Here is a 21396-nt window from a genome sequence, read left to right as displayed (position 1 = left end):
ACAGTTATTGGCAGTCCTCATGGCTGTTAACTTTATGTAACCACCATATTGTTTCAAAATGCTCACATTGGTTAAGCACTTGCTCAAAGCCATCCTCTATGAACCAATACTCCCTGTATGTAAACATGCAGGCTTCATAAAAAAAACCAAATTAATCTTATCATACACCATGGTTGCATAGATAGGATATTCAGCAGTCTAGGTTCACAGGGAATACTCTTTCAAGTGATTGCCACATTGTAACTTATTCACACTCTCTGCCTCTTACGATATGGCTAATCTTATGCTGTCGACTGATTAGATCTAATGATTAGATCTAATGATGATCTAAAGATCTAATGATTTGCTGGAGAAGTGAAGGGCTTACTCCTGATCATCTACATCACCAAAAAAATAAATGTGCTACAAGAAACTGGTAATATAAATTATTGCACTATTGAAGAGGAGAACGTGGATTTATCAGTGTGCTAGAAATTCTGAGAAATTTTGAAGGAGAAAATTACATTTGGGAAGAAAAGAAAGAGAAATAAAAAAGCAGAAATGAGTAGCTTGTTCCATCTTTTCTAATTCACACTGCTTCAAGCTGAAACCCAAAGTAAAAATTGTGAATATATTATTTTTTCATAATTTTAAGTGATGAAAAGAAACAAAATTGACATAAAACCTCATAAGATTATCAGAAAACAGTCATTAATTCCTATATTCCACAAACGCAATATCATTATAAAAATAAAAAGGGATGGGGAGGATAAGACATAACTATATCTATGATTTAGCTACTTAAAGAAAATGTTTTAAATAAATAAATAAAATAAAAATATGTGATATCAGCATGTTCTACATCATTGTCTATGACAACTCCATAGAGCATAAACATAAAAATGGCCATCTTGAGGAAGGGGAGATGAGTTGTCATGTTTTATTAAGAAAACAAAGATGGATACAATTTTCAAAATAATAATATATTACACATAATAATTAAATCCATCTCAAATTCCCTCTGAAGAATCTGCATCAGAGGAAGACCACATATTATCTTCTATGTTTTCTAACTAATAAATGTTCAGAGGCATACTTTCTGAAATAGATACCATTTTACCCAGTTGCTTTGTTAATGATTTACCTCATAACCTACAATGTAATATATATGTATAACACAAAAAATTCAAATATATGGTAATTCAAAGTTTCCATTAAAATAATTGCAATTGATCTGGAATTTTAGGTACTGACAGAGTAAACAGAAATTCAAAACTTCAGTATGGAAAAAGTGTATGCATTTTATAGGTACTGATAATATCTATATTATATAATTTCTAGTATTTATTTCCATACTTATTGTGGGACATACTGTATATCTTAGAGTTAAATTACTTCACTTTTAAAAGATCGTTATAGATATATTAGTAACATTAGGTGAACATGATGATGATAAATATCACTGAAATGGCTGGCTATCTAAATGTCGTAGGAGCAAACATATCCCTTTCTCTTTCTACACCCTCCAATTGCTAGCAATAGCATAGATGGAAACCATGAAGACAAGATAGATAGATAGATAGATAGATAGATAGATAGATAGATAGATAGATAGATAGATAGATAGATAGATAGACAGATAGACAGACAGACAGACAGACAGACAGACAGACAGAGACAGAGACAGAGACAGAGACAGAGACAGAGACAGAGACAGATAATTAATGAATACTGCAACTAAAATGAGTAATTCATTGATAAGCATGTGTGCCTATTTGGGGTCTTCATATTCAGGGCAACATCAATTTGGGAATAGTCTTACTGATAAGGGAAAGAACATTTTATCTATTGGCAAATAAATAAAGATTTACCTTTTGGTTTTGCATTTTTTAAAATGATACTAATGAGTTCTGGAACATCAAAATAGGCAGCATAGTGCAGAGCATTCATATTTGTCCAGCGACTCCTCAAACTGATATCTGCACCCAACTCAATAAGCTGAGAGGCAAATTTTGCTGCTGTTTTTACATCCCCTGCAAAGTAGATAGTTTGAAAACATAGTTTATATGTAGTTTAGTGGGTTCTTGATAGATTTTCACAACATACTAGATAACAGAAGACTATGTCCAAAAAATATTGGCAAGTTTCCATACAGCCAATCCTTACAAGATGTTTCCTTACTAGAGTTTAAAGGTTAGTTAGACTATAACTACATCAACAATGAAGAAAAAAATCAGGAAAGTTTCCTAGTACTTTTTATATCAGCCTTTTTCTCTGGATGTCTAGGGTAGGGCTTTTCAACCAGTGGTACGGGTACCACCTGTGGTACATTGGCACCTGGCAGATGGTACGCGACCATCCTAGAAAAGTGGTAGCGGGGGAGGGGAATTAGCTGAACCGGTGGCAGCACCACACAAGCCTGAGCGAGAGATGGCTGGAGCTGCAGGGCTATCAGGGCTCAGCGGAAGCATCAGGATCAGAGCCAGGCTCCAGTTGGAGCTCGGCACTGATCCTGGTGCAGCATCTCCAGGGTCTTGTGATTTACATTCAGATGCTTGGCAACTGATTCATATTTATGACGGTCACAGTGTCCCAGGGTCATATGAAGTGACCAAAACCTGCTGCAACCACCCAGTGACGGGGAATAAAAACCAAACACCCCCCACCCCACCCCCGCTGCCAATCCTCAACAGAAATGCTCACAACAATGAAAACCTCGGACAGGAGGAAGAGCGCCGCCGGGAGGGCAGGCAGGTGTCTTGCTCGGCTGTGGCTTGGGGGGCACTTTTTTCAGTGCCATTGTAACTTCAAACAGTCACTAAGCGAACTGTTGTAAGTCGAGGACTACCTGTAGTTTATCACTTTTTTCCTTTTTTGGGGGGGGGGACATCAAGTTTTTGACACCTTGCTAGGCGACTGGTGGTACTCGGATATTGCCATATCCTAAAAGTGGTAAAATGGGTGAAAAGGTTGAAAAGCCCTGGTCTAGGGCAATAGCTTCCTCGATTCTAAATATCTATAGCCAATGACTGGAGTTAATGAAAACTGCTATCTCAACACATCTGGAAAGTATCAAATTGGGCAAACTTGTTCCACAAATACATGCAGTAAAAAATGCTTGGGTTTTGTCTTATTTTCTGTAGAAAAATATATTTTATGATATGCTATGCAACTTCCAATGTCTGGATTTGAATTAAATTGTCTTCATTTGTTTCTGTTTTAGGACAGCAGAAACACTGCAGGATCCTCTGCATCTCATACAAGAGGAATAGTTGTTCAAGTAACAATAGTTCCTTCCTTGCACAGATGCTGGAACAACAGTTGTAGTCGTAGTCGTAGTCGTAGTCGCAGTTGTAGTCGTAGTCGTAGTCGTAGTAGTAGTAATGATAATAATGATAATAATGACAATGATGATGATGGCGGCTTACACATCACTTGTTACTATTCTAGGTCATGATGACAGAGCTAATGGATAACTAACCAATGGTAGAGTGGGTCCCATAATCAATACAGCAATGCTAAAAGACATCTGACCAGATTATTAGTGAACTTATACCTATGCTATGACTTCAGTGGAATAAAACCATTGTTTTCATTTATACATAGCAATTAGGACTAAAACTATTTAATTCAACTGTTAAATTATTTTACATTATTTCATCTGCACCATGTACTAACATGTAATTCTATTTTTTCCTAGGATTTTCAAATGATAAAATGTGAAGTTTCTGTCTGTTTCCACCCCATTGATTTTAAATTGTTGCTGTATAGGAGGTCACAAGGCTACAGAACAATGGGAAAATAAAAAAGGTAATGTGATTATTTCAGTTTACCAACAATTCCATTTAGAAAGTTTGGAAAGAAAGGGCAGCATACAAATTCTGTGGTTACAGTATAGTAAATATGGCCACATCTCCATGAATTTTAAAGCGCTGTTTGAGGTATCAGAACAACCTAATTTATCATCTATACAAAGATTTACAGGAAACTATCCAGTGATGTTGTGATGTTACTTTAGCCAGTTGGAAGGGGGGTTCAGAAATTAAGTAGAGTGATTTTTGGAGTGTTGGGGAAAATATGTGACTTGTGAAGGTAGGGAAATTGCTGCAGATGATCCAAACTGTTTAAATTGGTAGAATTTTGGACACAGAGGGAATTGGAATTTGCAATATTATAATATTACAGGTACATGATTTGAAGAGAAATGACACCATTCCTCTCTATATTGGCATAAACAATATACCTGGAGAAAGATAGGAAAGACAACTACTATTCCTGCTGTAAAAACTAGCCACAGAAAATTTCCAATTCCTTTTCTTACCAATTCCATGAGCTCCTGACTTGCAAGTATAGTGCAAGAGAGTCATGTCAGTCAAGCCATCTCTGTCATTCACATTACAGCCTCTCTTAATGATCTGTTGATTAAAAAAATAGATCATTTATGATTCTGATGCAGCAACTTTCATTTCCTGGAAGTTAAAATATATATCACTCTCATAGTGATACCTAATAACAAATTATTTTTACTACCAAAGCAATTAGCTGATACATTTCACAGCAACGACATAAATATCTGGGTTCATGTGATTACCAATTTGCATTTCATCAGTTCACTCAGCACTACAGAGCTACTTAAATAAAAAAAAAACTGTCAAATCATGTAAACCCCAAAAGATATGTAGCCCTTAATGCACTTTTTATGGAGGATTCTGCTCTTAGCAGATCATAAAAAAGTTACTTAATAAGGATGCAGATGTAAAGACACATTTGCTAATATTGGATTCTAAACAAAAATTTAACAGATATTTCCATATATTAAGTGAGGGCATAAAATAAAAATTAATAAGATTCATAGATAAATCCAGGAAATCAATAAATGTCTCACCTCATTTCCTATCACATCAATGTTTTGCTGAACTTGGGGAACCCATTGTCTTAAGATAGCAAATAATTCAGATACAGAAGTTTTGGGGTTGAAAAGAATTTCCCGACATGCTGCATCATTTGGATCGAAAAAGGAGAACTCTACAGAAATGAAAGAAAGATTTAGCTGCTAAAAATATTCAAATAGATTTTAAAAACCTTTTTTAGTCAAGTTTCATACATCCTAACCAACCTTCCCCACCCTAAAGCATCTGGACAACCCACAATTGGAAAATAGTTTACTATGTAATCAGTAAGGGACTCTCTAATTTGATGAGGTATTGAATATTCCATATAGGGTATTTTTTTTACAATTTTCATGTTTCAATGTTTTATGATATATTTAGATGTGGCAGTTTCAATATGTAACCCTCTCATACCCTATTTTCCTACAGAAAATCTTCATTCTTAGCCCAGAAAGGAGTAACACATTTTATTTAACAAGACAGAGATGGCACTGAAAGTGGATCTACAAATGACAGGCTATGAGAATAATATGAAATAGGATGTTTTGCTGTATATACACAAGAAATGAGTTGATATTTAAAAATCAAAAGGGAAATACAAATAATAAACCAAGAAGGTGGGTTTTTTTATATTGGATTTACATAAAAAGCTTAATTAAAGCTTTGAAAAATCTTGTCAGAAGGGAAAAAGAAGAAATGAAAAAAGAGCAAATTCTATGGTATTTCAATAGACTAAAGATTAAGACTGTTAAAACTAAAACCAAGGAATATAAACTTGGTTTATTTGATCAAGGTTAAAATAAGTTGTTATTTTCAGTAATTCTTAATGGACTTTTTGCTGGAAAGATTATGCTTTATGGACTTCTCTATAAATAAGAGATGGGATATTGGATGAAGAGATCATTGGTTGTAAACTAAGAGGGGGTGAAGAGTTATGAAAATAGATTATGTTTATTATGATGAAGATTGGAAGTCATTTAATATATATATTGCTTTTCTCTTTCTCTGCTATATATTTTTTTCTTTTTACTTTCTGTTTTTTCTTTTCCTTTGCACTGTATACTTTCTATTCTACTTTCTTTTAGTTTCATTAAATTTTACCATTGCAATTAAAATTCTTAATACAAATTATATATACATAAAAATCATTAAGAAGTATAAGATTAAATGCATGCACTAGAACTTTCCTGGAAATGCCTACTATATTTTTTATATATTTTATATATTTTATATAGTTTTATATTTATTTTTTATATTTGATGTTCTCTAGGCTGCTGCCACCTGGATCTGAGGCCAGGGGATGCTTCCGTGGCCCTCCGGAGGCCCATTTCCGGGTTGCAGCGGCCTGGAGAAGGCTTCTGGCACCCAGATCGGGCCACCGGAGGGCCGCAGAAGTGTCCCCCGGTCTCAGATCTAGGCGGCAGCAGAAAACGTGGCAGAGAGAAGATGGATCTTTTCAAGATGAGTCCACCGTGGCAGGAAGAGAGGGGGAAGCATGAGGTATCTTAGTGGTCAGGGAGGCCTTGGGGGCCTGTTCCATCACTAGGCCCTCCATGACCTTCCCCACCCTGAGATAACTCATGAGCTGCGTGTGTCTTAACAAGCAAGGGAGTGATCTCGTTCGAGGTACGAGATTCACTCCCATGAGTTTTCAAGTTATGAATGGAATGGGCAGGCTCCATTACACTCGTAACTCGAGGACTACCTGTAATTCTAATCTGTCAGAAGATCATCTGTATTATCTATTAGATCTTTTGAGTAAGTTTATAATCAGAAGCAGGTGCTTCCAACAGTCTGAAGCTATGCATACATTGGTCTTCACTAAAACTATATTTTAATCACTCCTATTCTTAACATTATTAAGCAAGCGGCTACAATTCATTTTGTTCTTTCTTAATTTTTCAATTTCATTCATATGTTCAGTTTAACAAATATGTTGTTATATATTAACATTTTATTTAATGTTATATTAAGTTTTACATCTTATTTATTGAGCTACTTATTTAATTGCAATAGGATTTAATTAATTACAATACATGCAAATTAAATTAATTTGTTTTTGTGAGAGTTTATTACCTAATAAAACTTGGTATTTGCCTGCTTGCTTCTAGACTTGCACCAAGAAAAGATGTTCAAAGTGGAAAGAAGTTCTAATATATTACACAATATCAGTTTTTTTCACATGACTAGCATGCAAAATATGATGCCCTGGTAGGAAAACAACTTTATATATTTCATACTAAAGTAATTTTTTTTCTGTTGGGAGCACAATGATTTTCCAAGATGTGCGTTACGCACTGTTTATATAATAAAGCTATTCTCTACATCTAGCATACAGCACATTTTAAGAAAACAGTTATAATATTTTCCAAGAGAATGTTGATTAGAGCTTTTTATTTTAAGTTCTGAGCATCCCTTTGGAATCAATCTCTACTCATTCAATATTTTGAAAACAGCTCCCTCCTCCTATAAATAGTCTTACCATATTCTGAAGGCATTGGTGCAGCAGAGACTGAATGGGTAATTGAATCTTCGGAGCCTGAGATAAAAAACTGGTGTCTTCTACTCAATGAAACACCTTCTTCAGAAGGGTCAGGAAGATCCTCTATGGTCATCTTTTAGAAAGCCACCTTTGGCTAAAAAGGATTTTTTCAAAAAATATCTCATCAATTGACCAATGACTCTAAGTATTACTTGTTCATGTAATTCATATTTCTATTACTAAAAATACTAATAGTTAAGAGATTCCAAATATTTTGAGCATCATGTGAATTCATAAGCTGTTGTATCATAAATCATTTCATCATTCCTAAATATTAGTATTTTATCACAAGGTTTGAGGTGAAACTAGAAGGCAGAATAAAACCTTACTTAGGAAGGCATTATTAGCTGACAATATGGTATAGGGTTAGCAGGGCTCCTTATCTAAATCGAAGTATAATACTGCATATGGTCTTAAGTCTAAAAATTATTTTCCTGCAATTTTCTGGATAAAATTTGGTCCTCACATTGCTTAAAAATCATGGAGTATATAGCCAAGAACACACTTGCTACACACAAAACGTTATAAGAGACATGTGATTAAATACCGGTATCCATTCTCTGAAGATCTTGATTTTTTTGTTTACATATTCTATTTCTTTTAATAGTTCTTGTCAAATCTTTTAAGGCACATTTGTTACAATTGTTCCATAAAATTTAGGAACTATTTCTAGAAAACTGAGTAGAATGTAGGAAAGGTTTCTCAAAGGATATTACTTTTTCTGCCTCACAAAGGCTTGCTAACATTAACAGCATTGCATTTTTAATTTTTAATTAAATAATATTTACTTTACAACAAAAAAGACTTTAAGGTCACTTTTAAGTAAGGCAGATAACAAAATGCTTTCCCCAAATGTGAAGTTATAGAAATAAAAACCTATTAAGCTATATTTGTTCATTATTTTTAATGCAATAAAGCATTAAAACAGAACATAAAAAATGCTGTCACTGAACAGCATTTTGTGTTTATAATAGTATATAATCTAGTACCATGCTGGCGAACCTATGGCACACGTGCCACAGGTGGCACGCAGAGGCCTCTCTGTGGGCACACACGCCGTCGCCCCAGTCCTAGGCTTTCAGCTGGGTTTTATCAAACCTTTTCGCTTTAAGCCTCCGCCGCCGTGTGCAAAAAAAAAAGGTTCAATCAATCAATTTCAACTTCTCGCGGGGAAAAAAAAGATCTCGCAAAGTTGGAATTGATTGAACTTTTTAGTCCCACCCAGTCTGCCGTTACCACCGCAGCCACGCCCACCCAATGGGCCATGCCCACCCAGTGGGCCAAGCGCACCTGGCACCCGATGATACATAAATGGGTTTTGGGTTGCAGTTTGGGCACTTGGTCTCTAAAAGGTTCGCCATCACTGATCTAGTATAATAATCTATAATCTATAATACAGATTAAAGAAGAATAATCTGTAATCTAGTATTATAGATTAATATGTAAGAGATGGTTTTAAATAGAATAAAAGATTACTAATGGCTATTATCTGTATGTAAATATAAGGCTATTGCTGATTATCTGAATTCATTACAGCAGTGGTTCTCAACCTATGGGTCGCAACCCCATTTGGGGTCGATCAACCATTTCACGGGGGTCGCCAAGCAAGGCTGTCCGCCATTTTTCCCCCTTTTCTGGCGGGTGCCTTACCTCCCTTGAGCTGGGCCAGCTGGTGGTCGGCCTGCTCCGTCTCTGCTGCTTGCCAGCTACGCCTTGGCTGGCGCAGGGGGCGGAACCACGCATGCACGGTGCTCCCGGGCAGGGAAAGTCCTCGACTTACGACCGGTTGGGTAGTCCTCGACTTACGACCGGTTTAGTCCTCGACTTACGACCAGTTTAGTCCTCGACTTACGACCGGTTGGGGGTCGCGGCATTAAAAAGGTTGAGAACCACTGCATTACAGGTTTCTGTATCAACTATTCATGAGCCAATGTTCAGCACTCAAGATAAAAAAAAGTTATACTGTAAATACTATTAAAGTCAGACTAGCATAGATTTCACCAAGTCAAAATTGAAGAGGGGTTTTCTCATTCATGGGACAAGAAACATAATTGTACTGTTAAATGAATGAGAGCCAATTTTGTGTAATTGGTGAAGGCTAGAAGCCAGGAGACTATACTTTCTAATCCTGCCTTAGGCATGAAGACACAGGGTATATTTATCTTAAGGTGATGGTATATTAGCCAGGAAACTACAGTATTAATTCAGAGTAGTTGTTTACCTGCCTAAGACTGCTAGTCCGTTCAGTTCACACTCACACACTATCTAAAAGTGCACCACAGGGGGTGAACTAGAATGCACTCAGAATGGCTAAAGGCATTTGGCAGCGTCCTCCAGGGCTTTTCCCCTCTACTGATGTCACCTTGCATTCAGACATCGCATTTGGGCAGGTCCAGCTCAAACTGGGTTCGTAATTCCACATGAAGTGGTACCTATATATCTGCTTGCTTGTAGCATGCTCTCAAACTGCTAGGGGATGGTATATGAGTAGCCCATGAAGCGTAGTATAAGCATAATGGAGCTGGGGTTGGCTGCTGCTAGGCAGTGGATCCTGCAAGCAACTTAGTATTTTTCCTGCCAGGTTCCCCATTGACTTTCTTTGTAGGAAACTAGCAAGGAAAATTGATTGTGTCACCATAGAATACTACAACCATCATAAATACTAGCTGATTGCCAAGCACCCATATTACAATCATGTGACCGCAAGGGTGCTGTGATGGCCAGAATTTCAAGGACTGATTTTAAGTCTCTTTTGTCAGTACCATTGTAGCTTTGACTGGCCACTGAACAAGAGGTTGATAAGCCACAGCTACTTGCATAACACCAAACTCTGAAGTGCAGTTTATGTAAATACTCATGAAAATGGGGGGGGGGATACAAGACTCAGAATACATATATTTTCAAATAAATTGTTTTCTTAACAGCAAACTATAGTACAGTATAGTCTTCTGTTATTTTTATCAATTGCATGGAGTTAAGTAAAACCCTTCACTTGTTTGTTTGTTTGATTTGGCAGAAATATCTCTAAATTCATATCAATTTGTTTCACAAATATTTTTGTATTGTATGAAAAGAAAATATGTAAAAATCAATTTCTTTCCATTTTTCTTTTTTGAAAAAAAAAGGCCTTAGATGAAGCAGAAAAACACCCCTTTTCTTTTCAAGTATCTTGGAAGGCATATGTTCTGTTTTAGCACTGCTATCCCATGATCTCTTGATTATTCAAAGTTAAATATATAAAAATATATTAGGACAACTTCTGAAAAGCACTGTTTTTCTACATTTCTAGAGGACAGTTCTAATTAGCTTGATTCATTGCAATCTGCTAGCTTAAGTACATCTGGGTCAATGATCGTAAATTATCTGAGTATTATATTCTGCAGACCTCTAAAGACAATGAGTCAATTTTAGTGTACTGAAACAACACATAAAGCAAAATTTACCAGCAAAATACAAAAAAGTTTTAATATTCCTTAAACATAATTACAACCTGTCAATTCTTTTATTCTTTCATATACTTGGGAATGTCTGTTTAAATAGATAAGTGAAATGATATATAAAAGAAAGCAACCATTGTTTCTGTCTTTGACCTACTGTTTTTATGGATTCCAATTCCACTAGTATTTTGAAGGAACCTTTTTTTCAGGATTCTATCCAACTTTATTTATTTATATGTTTATGAATCCAGCTATTTCTCTGACAGAATATATTATAATACAATTTTTTACTTCAGAATATATCGGGTGATCTCTGAGTTTAGCTGTTTTCTTACAGACATTTCATTACCAAACAAGGTAACATCAGTGCTACAAAGGTATAGGGTGTGTTCTCTTTTTATATATTAGTGGCTTGCCCTGTCAGTGTTGGTTGGAGCATTCTCTGTGGTTACTTGAGTAGACTGTTTACTATTAGTTTATTTGTCTGAGTTGATAGTTTCTTGATTGGGATATTGTAAATAAAAAACAAGTAAACAATTGTTCTTGTATTAATCTTGGTGTTTATCTGGGTGTTGATTGCTGGTAGGATGGTGTTTTGATTTCTTTCTTTTTGGCTTTTTGATTGTCTCTTTGGAACGGGGTGTGTGTGTTGTTGTTGTTTACTTCTATGTGCCTGTTGATGGCTGCTTTGTCTCAGTGCCAGGTTTCCAGGAATTCTCTAGTGTTTTAAGACTTGGCCAAAAACCAGTATCTGGGTATTGTGAGCTATATAATTAAATCAGGTATTACAAAAGTATATGATGTAGCATATTGCACATACTCTACCATAAAGTCTTGGCACTCAACTTTCAGTGCTGACTAGAATGTATATTTGGCAAATTATTGACTTTGAAAATTACTTCTGGATTATACATAACTTCACGACATGATCTTGTTCTATTTTTAGTCTACTCCTTACATTTCAAAACTGTGGAAGAGTATACTCAAGTGTAATTCTGAATATATTGGAATTCATTAGAATAATTAATTCTTTCCAGATAAATTCAGGAATGATAAAGACCTCTTTGGTAGCCATTTTTCAATCCACTTTTATAGTACTGTACACTACCCAGAATATTTGAACTGGTTAAATCCATTATTTTAATTTTTATTGTAAGTTATATTTAAGAATATAAAATAATTTATATTATTTTAAATTTTAAATGAGATATTATTTATAATTTAATTAATATGGCTGTCTACTCACCAATGACTCTGGGTGACTTACAGAAATATTTAAAGTTACCAAAACACAAATTTTATAAATTGTGAATATAGTGAGCATTATTTATTAGCAAAACAATTCTCCAATAATACTTAATACATGTTTGAAAGAAAAGAAAAGCCAAGTATGTCTTTGATGGACTTGGCTATGAGTCACACCTTCCTTCAAAACAAGTTCTGGCTTTTCAACTCACCAGCTGCATGTAGGTTATCTGAAGGAAGCCAAGCCAAATGTAACTAGGCTCAGATTTTTCACTCACTGGATATCTTTCAGTGAGTTTGTTCACTCCTCAGAGGATGGTACAAGAGACTTCACATCTTAAATGTGCTAGCCCTACATCTACTTGATTTCATTAAGCTAATAACTAAAGAATTCAAAGTCCACTGGAGAAAAAGTGGTCTATGTTTTAGTTGTGCATAGTTTAGACTGTAAATAGCATTAAACACCATTAGGTCTTATCCTGCTACTAAATATAGCACAGCCTTCAGCAACTACAATCAACAGTTCTGTTAAAAAGTTCCAGCAAGATGCAGGGCCTATAAAATTAATATTCTATACCAGGATAACTGCACAGAAATCAGCAATTTTTTTGTTGCAATTGGATATAAATGTGATACACAAATAACACAAATAACAAAACAAAACCTAATCAAAAACATTTCTAATTTGACATGGAAGGCATTTAATCTTCATAAATTAAGAGGTGTTTCCTGTTCTACCAATAAATGATTGCATTTCTGAAGGTTCTAAAATAAACATGACAAATAATGTTATACTATCTGCTCCTTTAATAGAGGGATATTGGCAAAAAATTATTAACAGAAATTCTGTCACAGAAAGTTTGGTATGTTGAAAGAAGTAACCAGGCTAGCTCCCCAAAATAGAAAAAAAGTACTAGGACTGAAAGCTGCTCTATCTTGCTGCTTTACACATAGGACAGTACTTCCATTAGCTCAAGTTAAATCCAACTTCAATTAATCAGTCGCAAATGGACAGAAGAAAAACTACAGGAAACTTCGGTGTCAATCTATCCTTATCTTGCAGTTTTACCTTAAGTGCCCCGGTTTAAAGACATTAGATCTATTAAAGCATATTAGTGAAATTGTTCTTTTTTCCCCATACCTTTGGCAGAAAAGAAAGCCAGGGGGCGAGAAAAATCAAGTCTTGGGCCTTGATTTAAAAAAAAAAGATAAGAGGCTATTTCTACTACGAAATTGACAATGGGAGATGGGGGGAATTCCTTCAGAGGACCACCCTCCCTTCCTAAAACCTCTCGTTAGTTACATAACGCTTTCATACATTCAGAAACCCATCCCGGGTGCATTCCAGCAGTCTTTTGACTTCGCTCCCAGTTCTGCCCGCAAACATCGCCCCAATTCATCTCTCGCCCCCACCTTGCCCACAACCCTTCAGACTTGCTGCCGAAATCAGCAGCTACAGCCTACGCAAAGCGGCTTCCCCGCGCCACCCGGTGCACGTGCAGCCAAGCAGCAGTTTTCCTTTCAGACGTTATGGTCCCACATGACATCACTCCCCCCCCTGCCCACCCCTCACACCACAAAGCTGGGCATCCTCGCCCCCCTCCAGCGCGTCATTCTGCCCTCGGTCTACCCCCACGCCACGCCTCCGGTTTGGGGAATGGGGACCAATCCTTCGGCACGCTCTGCCCCGAAGTCTTTCCAGACAACCCGCACGAAGACAGCAGCAGCAGCAGCAGCAGCAGCAACAACTCCCCCCCCCCTCCACGCCCTCACCTGCCGTCCCCTCCGCTACTGCGGCTCCCGAAGCTCCAAAGAACCGAGGGGGGAAAGTTCCCACCCACCGATCGAGGCCCCGCCCACCGCACAGACGTCAGAGAAGGAAGATCAGGTAGTCCCGCCAAGCTTCCTACGCCCCGCCCCCCCGACCACCCCATGCAGCAGTGTATCTGCATCAAGGTTCTCCCCGTCGCTAATCTTTCTTCCCCCTTCTTTCCCACTCCGGCACGCGGCTGTCCGGCCTAGCCAATCCGCATCCTTAACTCCGCCCCTTATCTGAGGTCTTTTACATATCCATATCCTTTGCCGTCCGATGCGCCTCTTGCGTGGTTTAGATCTCGGCAAAAAGCACCTGAAGCCACGCCCACATTCGGTGGTCCGCATTCGCTCTTCAGTTTTAAGACGAAGAGATGCGCATGCGCAGACCTCGACGGGAAAGCAACTCGAGCGACTTCGTCGAGTCTCAGCAATTTGTATTTTGTGTCAAAGCTGCTGGATGTACATAGGATAGGCGACGTAAAAGCACTTTGTTTTGAAATTATATCTGTGTCCTTTTTGTCCTTTTTTAAGGAACATTTCACCAAATGAACATAGGACACAGTAACAAGTTATTTCACAAAAATAACTTTTTATCTTATTGCCTCCTATAATATCAAAGTAGGCATTTTATAGTGCTACCAATATGCATATACTAAGGAGTAAACCCTTTAGATTGGAGTTTTGAATACACTTGCTTAGCATTGTGCTAATAGGTTATAAATTTGTACTGGCTTTTCTGTTGGAATTAAACTACAGTGTTCTTATTTTTAGATGGAATAAAACCAGTGGTGGGATTCAGCCAGTTCGCACCACTTCAGCAGAACCGGTAGCTAATTTTTTGTTGCCCAGGCCCAGAATGGATTTCCAGAAGCGGCATCCACACAGAGAACCGGTTCACATATTTGAATCCTACCACTGAATAAAACTATTCTTATCCTATCATCTCCTATTAGACGGAATGAAATAGTTGTGGCCACAAGCAAGTGCATTTAAAGAGGAGCAAAAGAATGTCTTTTCCCCCTTGAATTAGAGAAACTGATTCCCATAGTAAGTCATCTAATGAAATAAGCAAGCAGAGGAATATAATGGAACTCAGCCAGTCAGCTGACTGTCAGCTGACAGCCAGTTTATGACAATCTTACAAGCAATGTGTTGAGTATTTATAAATCTTAGCAAATAGTAAATAAAATTTAAGACAAGTTAAAAATAAATTTATAAAACAACCTAACTAGGTCAAACTGAGTAATCTACATCTATAAAGTAGATATAGTTATAAAGTAGACTCTATAATTATGTAAAATGCAATAATATCTAAAATTGCAAAAATAAGATCATATTTAAATTTTAAGTAAATTGTGGTTATATATAAAGTTGTAGAAAAAAATAAAAATCTAAGATTACAGAGAATACATTTATAAAGCAGGAAATTGACCCATCAGGATTCAGTAGATCTTCCATGCTGTTTCATGAAACCTAGCCACTTCCGTTCATTACTCCTTTTAAAGGTATAACGAATGACACATTTTGACATGCACAAATGTTATCGATGTACTGTCAATGCATCCTGCAAAGCACCCTTTATGGCCCACTACAAAGCCCTGTGAAGGTTTAGGTTTTCAAAAAATGCACAATTTAGTAGCCAATATCTATGTTCAAGTGTATGTGCAAAATGGGGAACAGCCAAATGCATTTGCTTTGTTTATAGCTTCTTGTCTTTTCTTGCTCTGATCTAGAACACTACATTTAATTGGGCAAATTTTCCGGTTGTCTTTTGCTTTCCATTTTGGAATGAAAAGGAAGTGGCTGATATCTGCATTTAAAACTCTGTTAACTTGAACTTTAAGGCAAATTACCTAATTACGCTAGTAAGTGGAAAGTAAAAGCAGAGGAACATTTTATATTGAGAAAGATGGAGATAATTATATGGTATGCTATGTTAAAGAAGATAATTCACTAAAGCCTTGAATAATATCTGATAGTTGGAGGGAGTATATCTTCAAAGAATAAAGTTTCAGCTTCAAGTGGCATGAAATTCTTCTAATGTAGGATTTTTCTATTGAAATGGCTAAATTTTATATTCTTGGGGTAACACAAAAAGCAATCCATTAAACTAGTTATAAGGAAAGAAGCCACACTACAGTTCTCGGTCTTTTTGAGTTCTAGGTAACCTATTAGGAACTAAAAATAAATATTATAATTTCTCTACATTTCTAGTTCTTGGTTATCTAGTTAATTATTACCCAAGACCAATCATAAAAAGAAATGTAGCAGGATTATATAAGGATATAATTTTAAAGGATAAAATTATATAAAAATCCTGAAACAATAACAAGGAAGAAGTAGTGAGTTCTGAAATTTATAACTATTAATGGCAATTTTGCAACCTAATAGGTTTCTGGTGATCAATTAAATTTAAAAGAGTGATAACCTCATAGCCACAGGAGCACCTGAAGCTATATTAGAAATATAAGGGACATTGTAAACGCACAATGGTACAGTTTCAACCTCTGTATTTTTGTTGTTAGTTACGAAGTCGTGTCTGACTCATCGTGACCCCATGGACAACGTTTCTCCAGGCCTTCCTGTACTCTACCATCTTCTGGAGTCCATTTAAGCTCACGCCTACTGCTTAGTGACTCCATCCATCCACCTCATTCTCTGTCGTTCCCTTCTTCTATTGCCCTCAATTTTTCCCAGCATTAGGCTCTTCTGCAGTGAGTCCTTCCTTCTCATTAGGTGGCCAAAGTATTTGAGTTTCAGCTTCAGGATCTGGCCTTCTAAAGAGCAGTCAGGGTTGATCTCCTCTAGGACTGACTGGTTTGATCGCCTAGCAGTCCAGGGGACTCGCAGGAGTCTTCTCCAGCACCATAGTTCAAAGGCCTCAATTCCTTGGCACTCAGCCTTTCATATGGTCCAACTTTCACAGCCATACATTGCAACTGGGAAAACCATGGCCTTGACTATACATACCTTTGTTGGCAGGGTGATGTCTCTGCTTTTTAGTATGCTGTCTAGATTTGCCACAGCTTTCCTCCCCAGGAGCAAGCGTCTTTTAATTTCTTGGCTGCAGTCCCCATCTGCGGTGATCTTTGAGCCCAGGAAGATAAAATCTGTATTTAAGCATAAGCAAATGTGACTGATCAATTGTCCAGATAGACCCCCACTTAAACCACAGCTGGGCCTGAAATCTTGGTCATTGAGTGACACGATTGTTAAGTAAGACACCACAAACAGGATCTTGGCTTTCCCAGTTCAAGTTGTTAAGCGACTGTGTAGGTCATTAAGTGGAACACCAGAGAGAGAAAATGCCAGCTTCCAGCTGTGGTGCGTGTGGGGAGTGGTTACAATGCAGTACTGCAGGCTACTTCTGCTGACTGCCGGCTGACAGCAACTTGGCAGTTCGAGTCTCACCGGGCTCAAGGTTGACTCAGCCGTCCATCCTTCCGAAGTCGGTAAAATGAGGACCTAGATGGTTGGGGGAAATATGCTGACTCTGTAAACCACATAGAGAGGGCTGTAGAGCACTATGAAGTGGTATATAAGTCTAAGTGTTATTGCTATTGCATTCTGGGACCATTATGATTGAAAATGGTTGTTAAATGACCAATCATAAATTGAAGACTACTTATATGTAGCACCCCAGTTGTGCTAGGATAAAGAATTGTATTAGATTGTGGCAAAAAATCAGGAGTCTGGTAGCAGCTTTTCTAACAAATTTTACTAAAGGGCATGAGCTTTGAGGATGATTTTAGACAGATCATTACCTTTTTAATTAACAACTCTAATATACTGAACACCCATTTTATTTGTTCAGACCAATGAGATTGCTTGAAATCTTTTGATGTTTTGAGTTTAGCAATTCAATGGTGCATTTAGTCCTGTTTTTCCAAAATAGTCATTTTAAGGTCTGCCATTGAGTATCCTTTGTCAAATTTATCAATTTTAACATATAAGTACCAAAATAGCTGCTTTTATTCAGTCAGCATCTTATGAAGGTCAAGGGTAGATACTATAGTGCAAGGAAAGGCCACAGTATACCAAATCATTATTAATTTGACTGCTTTTGATAGATTTAAATCTATTTTAACAAATGATCAGCGACCAAGGAAGTTCTCCTAATATTTGCTACAGTGAGAATTTTAACTGACAGAATCATACTCTGAGTCCTTCCGAGCAAGTTCAGTTCAATTCAATTGGAAAAAAAGGTAATTAATAACAATGTGGGTTTCTCTGATAGTCTGAAACATTACTAAATTTTACTATCTACTTTTTGAGTAGGAAGCATTAGACCCAGATTTTTCTTGTTTGCTCTGCAGCCAGGATTTTTATTGGTTGTCATTAATATGAAGAAAGGCACAATCGGGTTGGCAACTTGCATAGCTAGTTAGAGCAGGTATTACCTTCTATGACAGTATTGTTTGCAGGAAAAACAAGGGCTCGGCCCACATATATAGCAACCTTAACCGCTAATTCTGGAAATACATGTCTTATTGGATTCTAAAACAAGAGCAGACCTGTCTATTGAAACTACTGTAAGCACGGAGTAATTTTTCTTTGTGTTTAGTTTCGTGGCTTTAGCAACGTGTACCACCACGCTCACCATATGGAGACACCTGTGTCTTACTGTGTTCTAATACATCATTTCTTATAATTTCACAAAGCAGATCAAGTAAGATAGAGGCAAGGTAGGACTTTTCCAAATCCCTATTGCAATCAGACATGTTCCTAGTTTGGTGCTGGTCCTATCTAGTTTGTCCACATTAAATATAAACTCTTGGGTGTATGAGAAAGCTGTTACTCTTCAAAACTGAACATTGTAGTCAAAGCACAATTGGATAATGTTTATCCCATGACACTTTGTTATATGATCTCAGCCAATCCATGTAAAGACACATGTATGCTACATGGATTCTGTATTTCATTTGGCACAGAGCATCTGGGGAATTAGGGTTTTTTCTTTTTTTTAATCCATTCAAGCCTTCTGATCCAACTTTCTGAAGGTGGATATAGATTCCATTAGTGATGAAACTTTTTGATTAATACAAATTTAAAAAATCCTTCAAGCAATCCATTTGATAGCTATCTTTTTCTGGTTAAATTTGCCTTGGTGATAAAGTAGTCTATGACATATTTTATTTTTCTGCTGTAAACTTAAAGAAACAGGTACATTTAGTTTTTTCTTCATCACATCTCATTATGCTTGACTCTTGGGAGCTTAAGGCAAAGGGGAATCTTCCTTCATTTTCTTCCACTTTAGCAATTCATTTCATTAGGTTGGGCTGAGAATAGACTGTTTACCTTAAAGGGAACTCCAGTTTTCACCAGAATTTACATCCCATTCTTCCCAAGCTTATATCTACATGATATCATAGCAATGTTTTTAAAGGAAAGATATGTTGCCATTGAAAATAGCAAAAGAATTTAGGGTTAGGGTTGGGATTAAGGTTAGGTTTCCTTGGAGTCTTGGCCGAAAACTGATATGAAGGATAGATTCTGAGTCGTTTTTCAAAGGAGAAAAAAAAATGGTTACAGCTTTTTGTTTGGAGTTGTTTGTGGTGCATACTAAAACATTTGGGGAAATCCCATTGCCATTGAAAACGAAACTATGGTAAGGGTTAAGGTTAGGCCTCTTTGGAGTCAGGGCCAAAAATAGATATCAGGGAGGGATTCTTAGATGTTTGTAAAGGAAAGTGACATTGACAGCTTCTCATTTGGAGTTGTTTGTGGTCCACAGTAAAATAGATGGGAAATCCCATCGCCATTGAAAATGAAATGGGTTAAGTTGGGGTTGGGGTTGGGGTTAGGGTGAGGATTAGGTTTCTTTGGAGTCAGGACTGAAAATGGATATCAGGGATAGATCTTGAATCATTTTCTATGAAAGTGATAGTAACAGGTTTTCATTTGGAGTTGTTTGTGGTCTGCAGTGAAATACATGAAAATATCCAATTGCTATTGAAAAAGAAAATAGGGTGAGGATTAGGGGTAAATCTCCTTGGAGTCAGGGTAGAAAACAGATATTAGGTATACACTCTGAATCATTTTTCTAGGGACAATAATGATTATAGCATTTTGTTCGGAGTTTTTTGTGGTCCATAGTAAAATATATGGGAAAATCCCATTGCCATTGAAAATGAAACTAGGGTTAGGGATAGGTCTCCTTGAAGTCAGAGCCAAAAATGGATAGCAGGGATAGGTTTTGAGTCATTTTCTAACCGAAGCAACAGTTACAGTGTTTCATTGAGTTGTTTGTGGTCCACAGTAAAATGCATTACACTTCCTTTTGCTCTGTAAATGTTGATGCTGTTAATACTAACAGAATTATGAATAATAAATTATATATTCTAATGTAATATGTATTACATATTCAGTTTGGATCCTGGCAAATTCCCTTGGCACATATATAGGTCTGCTTTTGGGTTTCTCTGCTACTCATAAAAATCACAAAACTGTAACTTTTAAAATTAGCATTCAAGATATCGCTACATTTTCTTTCCCATAAAACTTCTTTAAATTTCAAGTTACAACTCAGTCAGGAATACAAGATCTAGTCACATAAGAAATTAGGAGGAAGCTTAATCAATACTTAAAGCATTAATGCCAATTTTCTGAAGGGACACCAGCTTTTGTGAATGAGCTTGCAGCTGATAAAGTATGTGAACTCTTTTGTTTGTGTTGTGTACTAAAGTCAGCTACAGATTGAAAACTGCTTCACAATTAAGCATTTTAGAATGCTTTCTTCACTACTGTATTTTCAAAGACTAGCATTGCAAGATCCAATCTGGGTCGGGCATCAGGGCCAGAGGCTTAGTCTCCTGAGCTTTCGGATTCATGCTGGAGCCCATCATCAGGGAACTTCTCTCTACCAGAATGTGTGCTTTGGGCTATTGTGTGTGTGCTATTTATGTGGCGCCTGGTTGGGTGTGGCTTCTTATTGGTTGATTGAGGTATTGATGGCCAGCTATTAAGTCATTGGCTGCTGTTTCATTGTGTTGCCAAGTCCAGGACTCCTAAGTACCTGATAAAGCTAGTATCGCAGACCATTACTGAATGCAGAAAGAGAATCCAACTATTTTCAGCATACTTCATTATATTCTTTTTCTCAGAATTTCCCATAGAGCATTCAAGACACTTGAATTTCATCAACTTTCAGTTTGCATTGCAGGTAAGACTCGAGTGCCCGTAAAGTGGGAGTGAAATAGTTCTATTAGCATTTTTCATTATCTTGGCAAGCAGGGAACAGACAGATCAGTAGAAAATAAATTATATTTCAAAATCCCAAGAAAGTACCATACCATTTCAGAATAGTATATTGTGGAGCACTTAGAATGTTGTTTTAGATACAGATGGATTCAATCTCATGAACCATGAAGCTTCTTGGATGTGTTTGATTATTCATATCTCTTGCAATATTAAGATGAATAGAATAGAATATAATCCTAGTGGACAATCACTTAGATATGAGCCAGCAGTAATAATAATAATAATAATA

The 21396-nt window shown here is 36.8% G+C and overlaps 1 protein-coding gene across 1 annotated transcript in view; it reads right to left on the bottom strand.

Annotated features, from left to right (window-relative positions):
• The window catches only part of CLIP4 (CAP-Gly domain containing linker protein family member 4), a 36977-nt gene extending 23058 nt beyond the window's left edge, over positions 1 to 13919 (bottom strand). Inside the window, exons 1-5 of the mRNA XM_015825586.1 lie at positions 13866 to 13919; positions 7351 to 7504; positions 4865 to 5004; positions 4301 to 4394; positions 1851 to 2012 (exon numbers count right to left, since the gene is read on the bottom strand). Coding sequence (XP_015681072.1) covers positions 1851 to 2012; positions 4301 to 4394; positions 4865 to 5004; positions 7351 to 7483 — 529 coding nt within the window. The 5' untranslated portion in view covers positions 7484 to 7504; positions 13866 to 13919. The remainder of the gene's footprint in view (positions 1 to 1850; positions 2013 to 4300; positions 4395 to 4864; positions 5005 to 7350; positions 7505 to 13865) is intronic.
• Between the last annotated feature and the right edge of the window lie 7477 nt (positions 13920 to 21396).

The sequence above is a fragment of the Protobothrops mucrosquamatus genome, unplaced genomic scaffold (genome assembly GCF_001527695.2).
Source record: "Protobothrops mucrosquamatus isolate PMUCROS unplaced genomic scaffold, P.Mucros_1.0 scaffold2697, whole genome shotgun sequence".
NCBI classification, from domain to species: Eukaryota; Metazoa; Chordata; class Lepidosauria; order Squamata; family Viperidae; genus Protobothrops; species Protobothrops mucrosquamatus.
Note: the sequence above shows the minus strand (reverse complement) of the source record. Positions and strands in the feature narration are given on the sequence as shown.